The sequence below is a fragment of the Chrysemys picta genome, chromosome 8, assembly GCF_011386835.1.
Source record: "Chrysemys picta bellii isolate R12L10 chromosome 8, ASM1138683v2, whole genome shotgun sequence".
NCBI classification, from domain to species: Eukaryota; Metazoa; Chordata; order Testudines; family Emydidae; genus Chrysemys; species Chrysemys picta.
In genome coordinates, this window is record NC_088798.1 from 22,949,154 (window position 1) to 22,968,748 (window position 19,595).

The 19,595-nt window shown below is 40.4% G+C and overlaps 1 protein-coding gene across 3 annotated transcripts in view; it reads right to left on the reverse strand.

The window, feature by feature from the left end:
• The window catches only part of LRRIQ3 (leucine rich repeats and IQ motif containing 3), a 68,557-nt gene that overhangs the window by 15,238 nt on the left and 33,724 nt on the right, over nt 1-19,595 (reverse strand). For all 3 annotated transcript variants that reach the window (XM_065554058.1, XM_065554056.1, XM_065554057.1), the window contains exons 5-6: nt 12,291-12,459; nt 6,162-6,303 (exon numbers count right to left, since the gene is read on the reverse strand). In XM_065554058.1, the coding sequence (XP_065410130.1) occupies nt 6,162-6,303; nt 12,291-12,459 (311 nt within the window). The remainder of the gene's footprint in view (nt 1-6,161; nt 6,304-12,290; nt 12,460-19,595) is intronic.

The following is a 19,595-nucleotide window of genomic DNA, read 5'->3' on the forward strand; positions in this document are numbered from 1 at the left end:
ATTTCCTGGAATGATCACACCGCTATGGTTGCACAAGTCTCTTATGAAAGCGCTAGGCCTACATTGCAGACAACCAATCGTAACTTAAATTAGTCACTTGAATTAACAGAATAACTAAGGTTTCAGAGTAGCAGCCATGTTAGTCTGTATCCGCAAAAAGAAGAACAGGAGTACTTGTGGCACCTTAGAGACTAACAAATTTATTAGAGCATAAGCTTTCGTGGACTACAGCCCACTTACATATGCATCCGAAGAAGTGGGCTGTAGTCCACGAAAGCTTATGCTCTAATAAATTTGTTAGTCTCTAAGATGCCACAAGTACTCCTGTTCTTCTTTTTGCAGAATAACTAATAGCAACAGTAGGTTGTACTGGGGAGCAATTAAATACAATTAAATATCATGAATTATATTAAAATAAGAAGCACCTCAAAATGCAACCGGTGAAAGTACTGACAAGGTCCTTTAAATAATTTACAAACTTGACATTAGACTGAGTAAAAAGTCCCCTGAAAACCCATGTTTGAGGAAGATAAAAATTGTTGATGTTATAAGGCACCATATTCTCCATAATTTCACCATTCAAATAAAAATTAAAGATTATGATATTAAGAGAGACAAGGTGGTTGAGGTAATATTTTTTATTGGACCAACTTATGTTGGTGAGAGAGACAAGCTTTCAAGCTACACAGCGCTCTTGTTAAGGTCTGGGAAAGGCACAATGGCTATGTCTACTGGCAACTGAATGACAAAATGTTTGTCTTTCAGAGGTGTTAAAAAAACACCCTCCCAAAAGACAAAAGTTTTGCTGACAACAAGCACCGGTGGGAAGAGCGCTTTGTCAGTAGGAGTACTCTCCTGCCGACACAGCTAACGCCGCTCTTTGGTGGTAGAAGTTTTTGTCATCAGGAGAGATGACAAACAGCAGCTACACTGCGTGCCTTTTAGCGGCACAGCGGTAACAACACAGTCGTGTTGCTAAAAGCTGCGTAGTCTAGACATAGCCTAAGTGTGTCAGCTAAATACACGATCAAACAGATAGTTTAGCATAAGTAGTTAGCACATATTTTAAGGGATCGTTCAAGGTGAAGTAGCCCATTAGCACCTCTGCAGACACAGGACAAAAAGGGGAGTTAGTGGGTTGCAGATTGTTGCAATAAACCATAAATCCAGTGTCTTTACCAAGACCATGATTTTTAGTGTCTAGCAAAGTTATGAATTTAAGCTCCCAAGCTTGTGTTTTGAAAGTGTTGTGCAGGTTTCCCTTCTGGATGAGGACTGATAGGTCAGATATAGAGTGATCACTTTGTGGAAATTGTTCACCCACTTTCCTGGACACCACGATCAGCTTCAACAATGGAACCCTATGGACAAGTGTATACAAGAAACCCACGGATCACCACACCTACCTTCATAGATCCATAGCACCACCCCAAAAACCCCAAGAAATCTGTTATCTGCCACCAACCACTCAAATTACACAGAATATGCTCCAAATAGAAAGTCCAGGATATACACCCAGGGCCGGTGCTACCATTAAGGCGAACTAGGCGGTTGCCTGGGGCGCCAAGATTTGGAGGCGCCAAAAAGCGGTACCCCCAATTTTTTTACAGCGCTCCTATGCCCCCTCCCCGAGCGCGCGGTCACCGCTCCATTTCTCCTGCCTCCCAGGCTTGCGGCGCCAATCAGCTGTTTGGCGCCGCACGCCTGGGAGGGGAGGAGAATTAGAGCAGAGGCGGCGTGCTCGGGGAGGAGGCGGAGCAGAGATGAGCTGGGGTGGGGAGCTGCCACACAGCATCCCGGGGGGGGAGGAGGAGCTGCCACGGGGGGGGCACCTCCGGGCGGGGGGGCGCGCAAGGTGGAAGTTTCGCCTAGGGCGTGAAACTTCCTTGCACTGGCCCTGTATACACCTTAACACACTCAAAACCACCTTCACCAAACAAGGACACTCCACCAGAGAAGTAGGTCACATCATGGAATGGGCAACTCAAATACCCCAAGAGAACCTGCTTCATACAGAGATAAACACCCTTCTGAGAATGCATATCTCTAGTTGTTACCTACCACCCCACACTGGAACCCATTCAGGGTATCATCAAACAACTACAACCCATGCTAAATGTGGACCCCATCCTGAAAGAAATCTTTCCCTGAACCCCTTCTAGCTTTCAAATAACCCCCCAACCTCTCCAAGCTCATCTTCAAAAGCAAGCTCCTCACAGACAAGGACACACAAATGTAAAGCCGCACCAGACCGCTCTCATGGACCAGCACTAGTAGGTGATGAGAGACACACTTTGTCAGTTGTTTGCTGACAGCAGAGCAATAGTGAAACTCCGGAACTTTCGGTTCTATTTAAAGCTCTAGATGGAAGTGTGCTCTAGTGGGCACAGATTCTTCTGCCTGTTTCCCCTAAGGTTGATCCCTCCTGCCCTTTTCCCCTCCAACCTGTCTCTGTCCCTGCCCCTGGCTCCCTTTTTCAGTTTCATTTTCCTTGCCTAACCAATCTCCACCCCTCAGGATTCTCATCCCAATCCCAATATCTTTGACCATCTAGTCTAGTTTCCCCATGTTGGCTTACTATCCAAGTTCCAATTCCCACCAACCCACCTCCACACACACACTCCCAGTTTCTCCCTTTCCCTACACCCAGTCTCAGTTCCTACCTCCTGGCTCTGCATCTTGTCTGTCTCTTTTCCCACACTGGCTTTCACTCCTAATCTCCCCTCTCCAGGCTCCTCATCCCGTCTCAGACTCCGCACCCACCTCATCCTCAGTTTGTTGCCCTGACCTCTCTTTTCCCTGGCTGCTTCTCCCGTTTCTTTGCCTAGCCATTCCCCAGTCTGCTCCTGCATCCTAACTCCTTATCAGATCTGTCTCCCCTTCTTCCTGCCCTCATTCTCATTCCCTCACACACTGGTTCCTGGTCCCAGGCTCCTTGTCCAGACAGTCTCCCCTTCCCCCCAATTCATTGTACAATTTCCATGTTTCCCCTAGCAAAACTGAATTCCAGTCCCAGTCTCCTTGCCCAACCTATCCCAGCCTCGTCAAGTCTAATTTCAGCCTCTCCTCCCAGCTCCCAGGCAGTTTCTTTCCTCTCACCTCCAGTTCCAGTCTCACCAGACAACTTTTTCTTTTATGCTGCCAGAGTGCCAGTGAGAGGGTCATTGAGAGCACAGGAGACATAGACTACTTGCTCTCACTCCCAGTGCCCAGCCCCAGTCTGACTCAGAGCAGCAATTACAGGGAAAGTCAGGTTCCCAGACCAGTCTCCCTCTGTGGGTTTCTCATCCAGTCCCATTGTCCGGGCCTCTCCTTGCTCCTTGTCCCAATCTTTTTGCCTAGCCAGTTCCAGTTCTTCCCCCACACTCTGGCCTCTTTCCAGGTCTGTCCCTCAGTGCACCACTGGTTCCCAGGCTCAGTCTTCTTGCCCAGCCAGTCCCCCTAGTTCCCAGACCCAGTCTCTACCACCCCCACAAGTCTCCAGGCCTAGTCCACACTACCCAGGCTCCTTGTTCCACTCTATTCCCCCAGCCTTCCCTTGCAACACCCTAAGTCTGGCTCTTGTCCCCTTTGCATTTGAATCAAATGGTCTCCTCCTCCACACTGTCTGGGAGGAGTCATTGAGAACACTGGAAAGGCAGGCTCCATGCTCCCAGTTCCACTGCTTGGCCCATCCTCAGCTCAGAGCAGTCATTACTGGGACAGACCTGTTTTGCTCCTATAGCCCTGGGCTGGAGAGAATGTGCTCAGTCATTCACAGGAGCTGTGAGGGGATGGAGAATGCTCCGTTGCTCTGTAGGGATGATGCATGCACAGTGTGGTCAGTGCTAGCAGCTGTAAAAGACTCAAGCATGCTCAGAGAGGATGGAATTTTCAGAGATTTTAGCTATTAAACTCTAGCAAGTCTCCACAGAGCATGTGTAAAGTACAATTTCTTGAAATTTTCCAAAGGCTTATAAATTGGCACAATTTTGGTGGATTTTTGTTGGGGTAACAAAATGCACATTCCTGATACAAAGGCCAACCCTTCCCCCCCCCCCCCCCCACCCCCAGGCAAATTTCAAGTGCCTGTTCCAAAGAATGGGGGCACTAGTGCTGTTCAAAGAAAGGGTCACCAGGATTTTTTAACATAGGCAAAATAATGTATTGCTCCCTAGACTCGTTCTTGCAAATGGCTGAACTGGTTTGATTGAAATATACTGGCACTAGAAAAGGTTCAGAAAAGGGCAACTAAAATGATTAAGGGTTTGGAACGGGTCCCATATGAGGAGAGATTAAAGAGGCTAGGACTCTTCAGCTTGGAAAAGAGGAGACTAAGGGGGGATATGATAAAGGTATATAAAATCATGAGTGATGTGGAGAAAGTGGATAAGGAAAAGTTATTTACTTATTCCCATAATACAAGATCTAGGGGTCATCAAATGAAATTAATAGGCAGCAGGTTTAAAACAAATAAAAGGAAGTTCTTCTTCACACAGCGCACAGTCAACTTGTGGAACTCCTTACCTGAGAAGGTTGTGAAGGCTAGGCCTATAACAGAGTTTAAAAGAGAACTGGATAAATTCATGGTGGTTAAGTCCATTAATGGCTATTAGCCAGGACGGGTAAGGAATGGTGTCCCTAGCCTCTGTCTGTCAGAGGATGGAGATGGATGGCAGGAGAGAGATCACTTGATCATTGCCTGTTAGGTTCACTCCCTCTGGGGCACCTGGCATTGGCCACTGTCGGTAGGCAGGATACTGGGCTAGATGGACCTTTGGTCTGACCCGGTATGGCCTTTCTTATGTTCTTATGAAATTTAAAACAAAAAACAAAAAAAAACAGCTTGAGTCAGACACATGGATGGAAAAAGCCTAAATAATTAAAGTTTGGCAAAGTTATAAGCAACTGAAAATAGGGTCTGATAATGTGAAGTATCGACCAACTTTAATTAGAAGTGACACTACCAGCCCCGCCTATAATAAATAACTACAGTAACTCCTCACTTAACGTCCTCCTGCTTAACGTTGTTTCGAAGTTACATCGCTGTTCCATTAGGGAACATACTCGGTTAAAGTTGTGCAATGCTCCCTTATAATGTCGTTTGGCTGACTTTACAAGGGAGCATTGCACAAGTTCCTCTTCTCCCCCTCCTCCCCCTCCCTTCCTCCCTCCCAGCGCTTCCCCCACCGCCAAACAGCTGGGAGGGAGGGAGGAAGGGAGGGGGAGGAGGGGGAGAAGAGGAACTTGTGCAAACAGTTGCTTATAACTTAGGACTTTCTGGGAGGGAGAGAGGGAGGAAGGGAGCGATAAAACTGCCCCCCCCATCCCCGGCAGGCAGGGCCACCTGGAACGCAGGAGCTTTAGGGGCTGCAGGGCCCTGGGCTAAGGAGGTCCCGGGGCCCTGGCCTGCAGTTCTAAAGACTCTTTTGGAATGCGGCCCTGCGAGCGCCGGTTCTCTCTGGACGGCTTTGAAGGGGAAAGCGCCGCTTCTCTCCGGCCGCTGGCTGCGCGGCTGCCCCTGCTCCTCCTGAGTCCTCCAACCCGTGCTCGCAGGACCACATTCCGAAAGGGGCTTTAGAGCTGCAGGCCAGGGCCCCGGGGCCCCCTTATCCCAGGGCCCTGCAGCCCCTAAAGCCCCTGCATTCCGGGTGGCCCTGTATGCTGGGGGGGCGGGGCAGCTCCCAGAATCGCGGCCATGGGGGCAGTGCAGCACTGCACAGAGCCACCTGCACACCCCCTGCACCAAACGGGAGCTGCCCCAGCTAAGTGTTCTGCACCTCCTGCCTGCCCCAGCCCTGAGCCTCCTCCTGCATCCCCACCCAGAGTGCCCTCCGGCACCCTAACTCCCTCCCAGACCCTGCACCCCCAGCCCTGAGCCCCAGGGGTAAGCCAGGGGCACCTCCCCGCCACAGTACAGTACAGTATATAATACCTTTTGTCTGCCCCCCAAAAATTTCCTTGGAACCTAACCCCCTGCATTTACATTAAATCTTATGGGAAAACTGCATTCGTTTCACATCGTTTCACTTAAAGTTGCATTTTTCAGGCACATAACTACAACGTTAAGTGAGGAGTTACCGTAATATCGTTGCTAAAATCTTTCCAAGTAGCTTTTTCTCATTTATGGTTAGTTAGTTTTTTTATTTTATAAAGTATTACAAAAGGATTAGATTACTAACCCTTCCTCACTGGAATTCTTTGTTCCTCTAGTTTTTTCTTTTTTTCTTTTTTCCTCAATGTGGATGAAATGGAGAAAACTGGTTGTTTTTTTCTTCTCAGACATAAAACAGGAAGCTTTTTAAAATTATTCATATATAAGACCTGTTAACAAAACAAATTTTATTTTAATTAAACATGCCATTATAACCAAGAAAATGAAGATTTGTAGCAATAATACAGCATATACTACTTTTTCCTATAAACAATTAGATATTCTATATACTTTTTTACTGATTTGACAAAAAAAAATCCTTCCTTTTTTTGTAGGCTGTTACCCCCTTTTTGCAAGACTATTTGTTACTAGGCAGAGTCTCTATTTGCTTGGCTAGGTGAATACTTGTTCCAACCCCACACCTCTGTAATCCTGGAAAAAATCCCAGCTTTTAGTCTAAACAACTCTTCACTCATCATCTGTTATACCAAGATGCATTCCTTTGTAGTTTTTCAGTGACAAGGACACCTTATCTTTAGCTGTGTGAACAAACAAGGAGCCCTAAAGAACAGTTTACGATATTCTCAGTTTTTTAAGTGAATACAGTGCTTGCTTGTAAAACACATTTGAAGCTCACACCCTTTATTTATCCACAGAACTGGTACATGATACACAGTAGCAGTTCACGACACGTTGTCATGCAAAAGTGTCTAATCCTTGACCTACTGTTTCCAACTCTAGGGTGAGAGGCGGTTTTTGTTTCTGTGCCCACCGGCATTCTGGCTTTTTTGCTGAGACTGTCATACAAGGATGCCAATTGATACTAACTGAGGTGATGCATTTTATGCTGTAGATACCAGCCAACTGGAAATTGGACTGAAACTCATTTCACGTACACTGCCAAACAACTATCAGATAACATTTTTCTCTCTTAGAGCCATGATTCTTTTCTTGTAGGGGTTAGGCCCAGATGCACCTAGAAAATCACAGGAACTACACTACAATCCACAAAGCCTGAGTTAAGTGCCTAGGCTCCCTATACACTAATGGGGAGACATAGGCAATCCACAAAAGCCAACACACTAGGCAGACAGCCTCCTAAACTAGCCAGTGGGAGATGCAAACGAGAGAAGTGTGTCCTAAGTCATGCCCCTCTCTCAGAGATTGGTGCCTAAATCCGAGCTGCAAGGAGGTGCCTATGCCTTTAAAACGCTTTCAGGAACAGAACGCCTATCAGTAGCATTGCATCCATATTTCACTGGTTTTGTAAAATCAGACAAAATGCTTGCATATTTCTACATTATATCAACAGACTGATGGCAGGTACATACTTGAGTTTCATTCTTTCTCCTGGAGTTTCATCAGTTATTAATGTGATCCAGTTAGCTTCCTAGATTACTTCTGAAATACTCACAATTTTTCACCATAATCACTAATATTTCCTTTGAATACCACAGGATGCTATTCTCAATTTAAACCATTTGTTCAGAACTCTGTCACTATTGCTTCACTGCTTTATTAGATTGATAAGTCTGCCTTCATCATGTTCATATTCTTATAATATTCCTTCTCTTTCAAGAAATTACAATTTATGTGTATGATTATTTTGGAGCAGTCTTAACATTATCAGATTAATATTTTACTTCACAGTTCTAATCTTCCACAGTACTAAGAAAATACAACTCCTGGACAATTTAATAGGTGCCATAACTTAAATTCATAAAGGATGTTTTTATTTAGGAATACATTTTAACTAGTTAAAAACAAAAGTTAAACACAACTTGATAAGATACAGTACATATTTTTTTAATTAAAAATCATCATAAGCTTGAAGTAAGACATTTTAAAAGTTCAATAAAAGATTCAGCAATAAGGAAGAAAATATGGAATAGCATTACAAACTGCTCACTGTAAAACTTGTGGGGCATCACCACTATGCTGAATAACAAGATATGAAAGTAATGAAAGCATGTCCTGCTGATAGGCATTGAATTTGAAGATGTGTGCACAGTGTCTCCAGAACAACTAAGTGATACATGGTATAAAGCATCTTTTTGTTTGAGTCCAACTGATGCAGAAGTATTCAGAGGCTGAAAAGCAAACCTGAACACTACAAGGTCAATGGTTGCTACATTCTTTTACACCAAGCCAAGCCTATATTTGACCTTGAGTGTTTACCCTGGCTTGGGTATGTTGGTAGTTTAGATTCTCTGGTTAAGTTGTACAGGAAAGAGAGCAGAGACTTCTCAATAGCCTAATCAAGGTTGGAATCTTATTATGATATTCTGAGTTTCCCAGAGCAACTAAATTGTTAGTAAGTCCCTTTCAAGAGGCTGTTGGTAAGAGTTTTTAATATTAGGATAGCTAACAACTAATATTTTTTCTGGTTAATAAATTGTTTTTGTAATATTTTCTTTTACTTTATGTTTGCAACACATATGGAAGTGATAGCCACATAAATTGCACAGCAGGGTGATAATTAGTTTATCCTGCTCCCCCAAATTCCAGATGATTGAACAGTTTCAAACAGCCATTAGCTTTTATAATCCTTCTTACTGGAGAAACATTTCCTCCTTCCTCTAAAAGGAAAATTCCCCTCCCCTCACCCCCAGAGTATGCAAATTCACAGGGTAAGAATCAATTCTCACTGAATAAACTGAAATACGTATTTTGTAAACAATCAGTATTTCTGAAACTAGTGGTGGAGGCAGCCATGTTATTGAAAAGTAGTGTCATCTGCAATAACGATGACTGTGATCTGCTGTAATAATGGCTTAATGATCACAAGAACTATTTCAATATGTATAAACATTAAATAAATATGTTCTAAGGGAATTGAAAAAATTATGTGCAATCTTACACCAGGCTCCAACAGTACTAATATAAAAATGATATGTTCTCAACAAAATGTCCACCTCTAGCATTATTCTATAAAATGTCAATCTTAATTAACTGTTAAAAAACAATATTTTATAGTTCATTTGCGATGAAAAGTATTTTTACCTCTTAAAAATGTAAATATTAGGCTAAGGAAAATGAGTGCAGTTTTCCTTTCTTTCTTTCTAATTCTTAAAATCACTTTTTATTAGCATCTCATCTACATTTGTTGTAAACTAAATGTTTAATTTTGTTACACTTTTTAAAGAGAAACAAAATGCTAATTGTGTGTACAGACACTAACCTAAATATGTCCATTTGTTAAGCCATTCAACTCAAGATTCTTAGGCCAGTGTTTTTAGAAGACTTCTGTAAATCAACATTTATAGGTTCATAAGCAGAACTAAAAAGTACTGTAACAGAAACGAAAACTCCAATGGCTAATTTCAGCTCCAATTTAAGAGGAAGCAATTCTGCTGGTGTCAGTTGAATTCCACTTGCTTAAAGTAGGGTTGAATTTGGCCTTAAGAGTCTGACTCATCAACACTTGTGGAAGAATCATCAGCTCAGGGTGTTTGAAATTCACTGCACTTTGTCATTACATTCACACTGTTTTATGGAGTTTTCCATTCTGACCTGTGCTGATGATGATTAATATTGAAAAAAAATAAGACATGCCATTTAACAGAAAAAATATGTAACAATGTAAAATAGTATACATTTAGAATAGTACTTTTCATAGACTTAAGAAACGACAAAATGCCTTAGACTCTGGGCCTGAGCCTAATTTACACTCAGGCCCTGGCATGGTAAAAGAGTTTTAGCGTGGTTTAAAGAACTTTACTATAAATGAGAATTGGGTCCTCTATGTACAGTGATCATATCATCCACCACTAAAATGTATCTATTTCTGGAGTGCAAACAAAGCAACCACTCTGCTGAAAGACACAACCTTCAGGAGCAGTTTCCTCTGTGGTCCAAAATTTCCTTTTCCAAAGTTCAGAACTTTATTTATTTATGGACATTTCTATGGAGATTTGTAATATTCATTCTAGACCAGTGCAAAAAGCACTGCTAGATTAAAGGATCAGTGACAGTTTTAAAGTTCAATAACTCACATATGATCAGAGCTAGAAATTAATGCTGTATATCATAGGCATGTTTTTTCCACTGTTATATATCAATGCCGGCAAGTCATAGAATCCTGGAACTTGAAATTATATTATTCTGGCTACTTGTTTGCTTTTCCTTTCATTTCCACTCCCTTATTTCAACACCAGTTATACCAAATATTGCAAGAGCTAAAAGCTAAAATTGGAGTTGTATACATCTGAAACCTTTGAACCTATCATTCAAATGTTATAGAGCATGACCCATTGACTGAAAGGCCAAATTCCCACAGATCTTGAAGAAAGAAGGATCACACCAATAAAGCATTAACTGTATTACATGTTCACCAGATATTATCTGTTAAAATCATGTTAAAAATCTAACTGCAGATTTTAAGGTGGGATATCTCACACTACTAGGGATGGAAATACTGTGTGAGCTTCTCTAATTACTGCTCCTAGACCAGTGACCAGAAAGGAAAGGATTAGATCTATGGCTTTCACTGGAAAACAGATGACAAGGAAAGCACATTGTTTAAGGCTATAAAACTGGTTATTAAAGGAGCTCTGTGTCAGGTTCAGGATAAAAGAAACACAAAAAGCTAGAATCAGATAAGGAAATTTACAGCCAATATCAGATCGTTGGCAATTGGCAAATACCTTTCCAGACTCTTGGGGTGCCTGCAGCTATGATTGGAACCACCTCTGGTAATGTATGATTTTTTTTTAAAGTTCAAATTAACAAAATAGGTGGTTTAAATTTAATCAAAAATAACATTAAGAAATTTTTCCACATTAAATTCATTCAGCAATTATATTTAAAGTGGTAACATACAACCATATTTATTGTATAAAAAGAGGCTATTTTGGTTTTAACTCCAAAAAGAGAAGATGCCTGATTCTCTTCTATGAGGAGGAAAACTGCAGTTACGTGCAAAAGTGGGACATGGAATCCTATGTAGTATCTAACAAAAGGAAGAAAGCACAGAGAAAGCAGGAAAACAGAGAAAATTCTATTTGCAAAAAGGAAACAAATATGCTCTTCTATTTGTAGAAGTGGGTTTTCTAATGCTCTGTACTTTTGTTTCACAGAATAGCAGCATTTTACCTTTAAACTGTGTGAAAAGATATGAAAAAGATATTTAAATAATGGAAGTGCACTGAATGGCATGTAGTTTTTACAAAATTGCACAACACTAACAATCAACATAATATAATATTTAGAGCTACAGCATGTACACTAAACATTAGCATTCCTGTCTTTATCATCCATTTGTATCACACATCGTCATTTTACATTATTTGTTCTGGACAAGCAGGAAGAAAGACAAGAGGTGAGGGATGTGGTTTAATTAGGCCATAACTTTGTCAACTTAGTTCATCTGGGAACTATCCAGCAGCATACTGTACAATACAGGTGATGATTCCTTCCTTAATCATTTCCACCTTGTAGAGGGCTGCATCATCCTTCCACAGCTGTTCCCCAGCCAGCTGCTGGGACCTCACCACCCTGCCCTCAAATATGTGTTATGGGGCTATCTCCTCATAATACCAGACATCAGCATACCCTACATCTACTTTCAATTCCAGTTAATCAGGGAACTGGTCCCCCTATAGAATAAGTACCTGCACTGGACATAAGGAGATATCAGTAATTAGCTTGGCTGCTTCCCTCCCCACCCTCAGCTGGTTTCCCAGATAGTTAAAATTTCTGTCACCAACTTCAGCCAAAAATATACCCACTCCCCAGTCAGAGAGGTGTACCTCATTCTCCCTAAAGAAGGGGGCTCCTGGTGGAAGGACTGGGTGTAAATACCCTCCCCTGGGTGCGCTGGGGCCAATGTTTTACCTGCCCCACTCACCTGCCCACCTGTTCAGTTGATGCCTTCCCTGCCTCTCTCCCAACCCCTAAGAGAGGGGGAACCCCTAAAGGAGACAGTACTCCTTTCCCCCTCTAAGTCTAGACAAAGACCATCCTGTCTTTGAGGTTGTATGGATTGCAATATTGCTTGTAACACAGAACCTTAAATGTCAAGAACAAAGTTTTTCAATAGATGCTCTTTATTCGTAACAGATTTTCCTGGAATATTTAGAATGATCCTCAGCACTATATGCAGAGTCCAGATTTTTCTGAAAATAGTTATTAAATTTATATTTAATAGTACACTTACTTGTTTCCCAGATATAAGCTTTTTGTCCTCAGTATTCTGTTCTGGTTTAATGATGTGATACATAAAGCTTTTACTATAACATACTGGAAGTGTGCTTTGACTGTAAATTTGTTTCGCTCCATCTCTGATATAATATCTCTGCGGAAGAACTTCATCCAAAGGAATTTTGCTGTAAAAACAGAACTTCTGTTACTTTAGTTCACAGTAAATAAAAATGTAGGTACTTCTGAATGACAGAATAATCTGGACAGTTGATTCTTTTATTGTTGCTAAAGAACAAAGTGAACCGCAATACTTATAATTTCCTCCTGTACATCATTATTACTTAAGAAGAAAGAAAAAGAAAGGGAATTATATGCCAAAAACAATGTTAATTAAATATTTAGGTTGAAATCTTATTGGCATAAAAGACAAAAAATGCACAGTTTGATTCCCACTTCTAACTTAATTCGGTTCCCTAGCTGATATATGCAGTAAAATAAGATGTTTTTCTACATATAAAATAAGAAAAGCTGGAAAGGCCCTTGAGTTAAATGCAAGTCTCGCAGTTGTATTAAGAGTGTATTTAAAAGGGAAAAAAACTAGGAAAACTGTATCTTTAAAACTGGATCTTTAGAAGTGGTGTCTAGCTGTATAGATATTCCCTGATTTTTATTAGCTAAACTTGTAAATCAAATACATTAATTTATTTTATTGCTAGTTAAAATATACATTTAGATATACACATGGATTTCTGACTTTTTTCTGCTTTTCCTCTCTATACTGATTTTTAAATGACTCTACAACTCTCAATTCCATGCTATATATCTTTAATTACATTTAGGTTTGGCAGAATTTGTTTTTTTAATCATTTTGATTTCTAAACTTATTTTTAAACTTTTTTTAGATTTTTATCTATTTCAATTTTCATAGTTACAGAAAGTTAGGGGGGTATCAGAAAATAATTTAGTGACAGACATTGAAATTCAAAAAGTTAACATTTTACAACAATTAAAATGTTAACACAAACTGTCAAAATCACATCAAAATATACAAATAAATATCCTTAAATCTAATTCTAATAAATTCTCAAGCAGCATTTTTCTAACTTTGCCTACCTGTAAATTTTGATTATTATCAATGGAAATATTTTTGTCTGTGTATGTACAGTGAAAATCAATGTTTACAGATAGTTACCAAAAAAAATCTAATCCTTCCAAGTTACATTCACTTTAAGGATACTTTATACTGTCAGTGTGGTGTGAAGGGCTGTAATGTAAATGAAACTCAGACTCACTGTGTATTGTACACATGAGCTCCTTTTCCCAAAGTTTGTCCCTCCTCCTGTCACAGGCTTCCATTAATTTTTGTTTATTGCCTGTGACCTGTCCATGACTATTACTAAAAATACCTGTGACAAAAATCAAATTCTTATGAATAAAGCCCAAAGTGTTGTTAAATTTTATTAATAAATATTTAGATAAAAGCCAACTCACACTCTGGAAGCAAGCAATTTACATCGCCCATCTAACTAACTAGGAAAAAGATCTCCAAATAACTGTACAAATTCCAGTAATATGGTATCTTGTGAGTTTTCTATTTAATGGATTGAAGAAAACAAGAACAAATATATTTTACCTCTGCTAATAGGGCGCAGGGTTACAATTTTGAACTCTTTCAAAAAAGGAAGTATTTCAGAGGCATAGGCTTGAGACAAATTAATTTACATCTGTGGGGAATGAAGAGGGGATTTGGAATGGAAAATGTAATATTTATGTTGAATCGTAGGATCAGAAAAAACAAGCTTTTGCTTGCTACTGGTTTTCTTTTTATAACAGAGGGCAAATGGGGGCACCATCCATTATCACTGACTTCAGTGGGATTTTATATCAGCACTTAAGGTTATGTCTTTGCTGCAAAAAAAAATGTGTATTTTTACATCAAGATAGCTATCTTCATGCAAAACCCTCGTGTAGACAAGGCATAAGAAGTCTTCATGTCAATGTAGCTAGTCAAAATCAACCTCTAAACCCCGCCCCCACCTGGAATTTGTAGTTAGTTGATAAGTCACAGATGGGGGATATAGTGTTGACCTCAACTACACTGAGGTAAAACTACATGTGCCTTGTCTACCCTAGGACTTTACAACAAGATAGCTATCTCAAGTTTTCTATGTTAATATAAAAAACATATCTTGTTTGCAGTGAAGATATTCCCAAGAGCCATTTAGTAGATGTCTATACAATACAAATCATAACACAAGTAGGAATGACTACTGTTAATGTAGAAAAGGGTGTAATATAGGAGGAGGTGATTATAAGCACTAGGAAATTAAAATCCTTAGACCCAGCATTGAGGTGATATAAATATACCATTAGAGGTAAGAAATACAGTATAACTAAATGGCAAGGTTCAAGAGGGTTATTCAGGCCAAACAAGTATAATTACAAAAATGGAAATCCAACACTAGTGGAGCTTAAGGCAATATGTAAAATGGAAATTAGGGGGGTTAAAATGGAATTTAAAGAGCAAAAAGCCAAAGGTATAAAAACCAAGAAAATATTCAGTATATCGGGCATTGGATCTCTGCAAGAGAATTGGTAGTTCAGTTGTTGTCCGGCTATACTGAAAGAAGGACAGGAGACATTTGATATGGTTTTAATTAGGCTGCAACTTTACTATTTGCTTAAAACTGTACAGTGTGGGTAACCTCCCCTCCCCCCCACACACACATATACCCATAAAGCATCCTCTCCCTCAGCAAGCAGACAATACCCCCCTCACCCCTGCTTAAAGGTGTGGTGCGGTCAAACTAACAAGTCAAGGGGACAAAAAAGGAGGACAACAACATTGCAGGTTAGCTAACTGACTTATATGCATCAGTCTTCATTATAGCTGACATTGGGGAAATACCTCCCCTGGACATCGTTTTTCAGGTAATAAAGGTGAGGTAGTATCTGACTGAAATATCAAAAGAAGGACTAAAACAAATTGATAAATTAAGGAGGAACAAGTTACAATGCTCAGATAGAACAGGAGTATTTGTGACACCTTGGAGACTAACACATTTATTGTTGAAAGAACTTAAGAAAGAAGTGGCTGAGTTGCTAACAAAAATAAACAATCTCTTACTAAAATCAACTGCTATACAGGAGAGCTGCAAGATAGCAAATGTTCTACCTATTTTTAAGGCACAAGTGGTGATCTTGGGAATCACAGATAAGTGGGACTTACTTCAGTACCAGGTAAACTGGTTGAAACAATCATTAAAAGCAGAATTATAATATACCTAGATGATCATGATATGCTAGGGACAAAGAAAAATAGTTTCTGATAAAGAAAAAAAAAGCCTCCCTACTTACTATTAGTATTTTCTAAACATATCAACAAAATAGTACGTAAAGGAGAACTGATTTACATCATTTACTTGGATATACACAAAACTTTTGTCAAAGACTTATTAATGATCTGTAACAGGCAGGAAGTAGCGAGGTGGCAAAACTTGCAGACAACCAAACATTATTTTGGTTAGTAAAATCTACAGACAACTGTGAGTAACTTCAGAGGGACCTATCGAAGATGTATAAATGGACAGCAGATGAATTTCAGTGTTGATAAATGCAAAGTGATGCATATTTGAAGGAAAAATCTGAACTATTCATAAACTTTACTGGTTTCATAGAATCATAGAATATCAGGGTTGGAAGGGACCTCAGGAGGTCATCTAGTCCAACCCCCTGCTCAAAGCAGGACCAATCCTGTAACTGGAACAGTTTAGGAAAGACCTAGGTGTAACTGTGTCAATGAACACCTCTGCTCAATGTAGGGTGGAAGGATTTAAACCAAATTTTAAATCATGATTTAAAACAACAAGCAGGAAATCTTGATTTAAATAATTTATTTTCATATTCTTTTGCATTTGTACATTTTAGTTACTTTCCTAAACTAAAAATGTTGATTCTCATTGGTTGGTAACGGTTAAAACATGTTGATTTGCAACTTAATATAACCTTTACACTCATTTTGGTACTTCTTTTTGCTAACCAACAGGATATGCTATATCTATACATCTTTATTTAAGCAATTACACAGTTTAATATACATTTATTCAGATTCTTAATTTTTAGATTTTATAAATTATGTTAGGAAATGGAGAATGATGCATTTCTTATTTACTAGATGATGTTTACTTTTTTTTACTGACAATTTGTGTAAAGCATTTGGATGGAAATAGAAATTCAATTAAAAATGAACAAAAACAGCATTTTCAAAAAAAAATGTATTAGTTAAATAAAATTACCTTAAATGTGTGGGATATGTAAGGGGAAAAAACATTTATCAAAACATGTTTTGCATTTGAAAACTAACTGATTTAGTGAACAAAGGAAGTGCTACAGGATTCATAGATTCAAGGACTGGAAGGGACCTCGAGAGGTCATCGAGTCCAGTCCCCTGCCCGCATGGCAGGACCAAATACTGTCTAGACCATCCCTGATAGACATTTATCTAACCTACTCTTAAATATCTCCAGAGACGGAGATTCCACAACCTCCCTAGGCAATTTGTTCCAGTGTTTAACCACCCTGACAGTTAGGAACTTTTTCCTAATGTCCAACCTAGACCTCCCTTGCTGCAGTTTCAACCCATTGTTTCTGGTTCTATCCTTAGAGGCTAAGGTGAACAAGTTCTCTCCCTCCTCCTTATGACACCCTTTTAGATACCTGAAAACTGCTATCATGTCCCCTCTCAGTCTTCTCTTTTCCAAACTAAACAAACCCAGTTCTTTCAGCCTTCCTTCATAGGTCATGTTCTCAAGACCTTTAATCATTCTTGTTGCTGGATGCATGCCCCACACCCTGCATGTTACTATGCAAGCAGTCCTCACACACTCCTGTGTAGTTTCACCACAGTGTGCTTTATTTACAATGTCTTGTATAGTTTTGTGTCCCCACAGCATAAGACTTTCCCCAAGCTTCACCCTACTTCCTATACATAGAGCTGGGGGATTCCCACCTGTCTAAGGCTACATCTACACTACAGGGGGGGTCGATTTAAGATACGCAAATTCGGCTACGTGAATAGCGTAGCTGAATTCGACGTATCGCAGCCGACTTACCCCGCTGTAGGGACGGCGGCAAAATCGACCTCTGCGGTTTCCTGTCGACGGCGCTTACTCCCACCTCCGCTGGTGGAGTAAGAGCGTCGATTCGGGGATCGATTGTGTCGTCCCGACGGGACGCGATAAATCGATCCCTGAGAGGTCGATTTCTACCCGCCGATTCAGGCGGGTAGTGTAGACCTAGCCTTAGATCCTGGGCTTTGTTGCCCTTCCTTTTCCTTATGCCTTCCTGTCTCCCTTTTAACTGACCCCAGCTGATGAGCTGGATTCCCTTGTTAACTAGTTAATCAACCAATCTTTAATCAATTATCTCCCAATTTAGCCCACAAATTTAGCTTACAAACTGATGAGTCAGCCTTAGGCTATTCCTACTCTGTCATAGGAAGCATTAGGCTTATTTTGTTGCTCTTTTGACCAGAAGGTTGACAGTTGACATTTGGTCACCGGCTGGACGTTAGTCATGGTTTCTCACTTAACAGGGTGGATCACATGACGGTCATCATTTTCCACCCAAAATATGGACTGGCAACTACATAAAACAGGAGATCAACAAATATGTGATTCTACCTCCTACAGCACACAAAGAACCAATTGCAATCTCTGTGTGCATCAGCAAGCTAACCATCATTAATGCATATAAACCAGCTGGTACATAGTGGTTTCAACCAGCTCTGCATAATGCATAGGAACCCTGCTATATTTGTGGGCAATGGGGCTATGCCGCAAACAACATTGCAGGTGAAGAACTGACACACTGAGCGTTGGCAAATAATATGTTCTTTCTTTTTGATACAACACAGCGCATCACTTTCTATTCTACAGGATACTGCCCTGACCTGACTTTCATCTCTAAAGATGATACAGGCACACCTATAGCTGCATTGTGGATTGTCCTCAATGACTTCTGAACAGCCAGCACTGACCCGTATTAGCATACAAATCCCAGTTCTCTACTCAAAACCAGTGGCGTTTCTAACAAGCATACAGAGCCACTTTCACTATGACTATGAACAATAAAAACTCCCACATGAAACTGGGAAAAGCAACAGGAAGAAATGATATCTATCCTGAGTTTCTATATAACCTGGGTCCACTGGCATGGAAGCGGATGATGACGGCATAACGAGTGGGGTCTCGCAGTGATCAGTTCTGGGTCCGGTTCTGTTCAATATCTTCATCAATGATTTAGATAATGGCATAGAGAGTACACTTATAAAGTTTGCGGACAATACCAAACTGGGAGGAGTTGCTTTGGCGGATAGGATTATAATTCAAAATGATCCGGACAAACTGGAGAAATGGTCTGAAGTAAATAGCATGAAATTCAATAAGGACAAATGCAAAGTACTCCACTTAAGAAGGAATAATCAGTTGCACACATACAAAATGGGAAATGATTGCCTAGGAAGGAGTACTGTGGAAAGGGATCTGGGGGTCATAGTGGACCACAAGCTAAATATGAGTCAGCAGTGTAACACTGTTGCAAAAAAAGTGAATATCACTCTTAGATGTATTAGCAGGAGTGTTGTAAGCATGATATGAGAAGTAATTCTTCCGCTCTACTCCATGCTGATCAACTGGAGTATTGTGTTCAGTTCTGGGCGCCACATTTCAGGAAACATGTGGACAAATTGAAGAAAGTCCAGAGAAGAGCAACAAAAATGATTAAAGGTCTAGAAAACATGACCTCTGAGGAGAGATTGAAAAAATTGGGTTTGTTTAGTCTGGAAAAGAGAAGACTGAGAGGGGACATAATAACAGTTTTCAAGTAAATAAAATGTTGTTACAAGGAGGAGGGAGAAAAATTGTTCTTCTTAACCTCTAAGGATAGGACAAGAAGCAATGGGCTTAAATTGCAGCATGGGAGGTTTAGGTTGGACATTAGGAAAAACTTACTAACTGTCAGGGTGGTTAAGCACTGGAATAAATTGCTTAGGGAGGTTGTGGAATCTCCATCATTGGAGATTTTTAAGAGCAGGTTAGACAAACCCCTGTCAGGGATGGTCTAGAAGATAATACTTAGTCCTGCCATGAGTGCAGGGGACTGGACTAGATAACCTCCAGAGGTCCCTTTCAGTCCTATTATTCAGCTTTTCACCAACATCCTGGAGACCAGTGAAATCCCCCATGTGTGGAGAGAAGCTAAGGTCATTGCACTCCTAAAGCCGGGAAAATTGCAGATCACCCTTCTAATAACAGGCCATTGT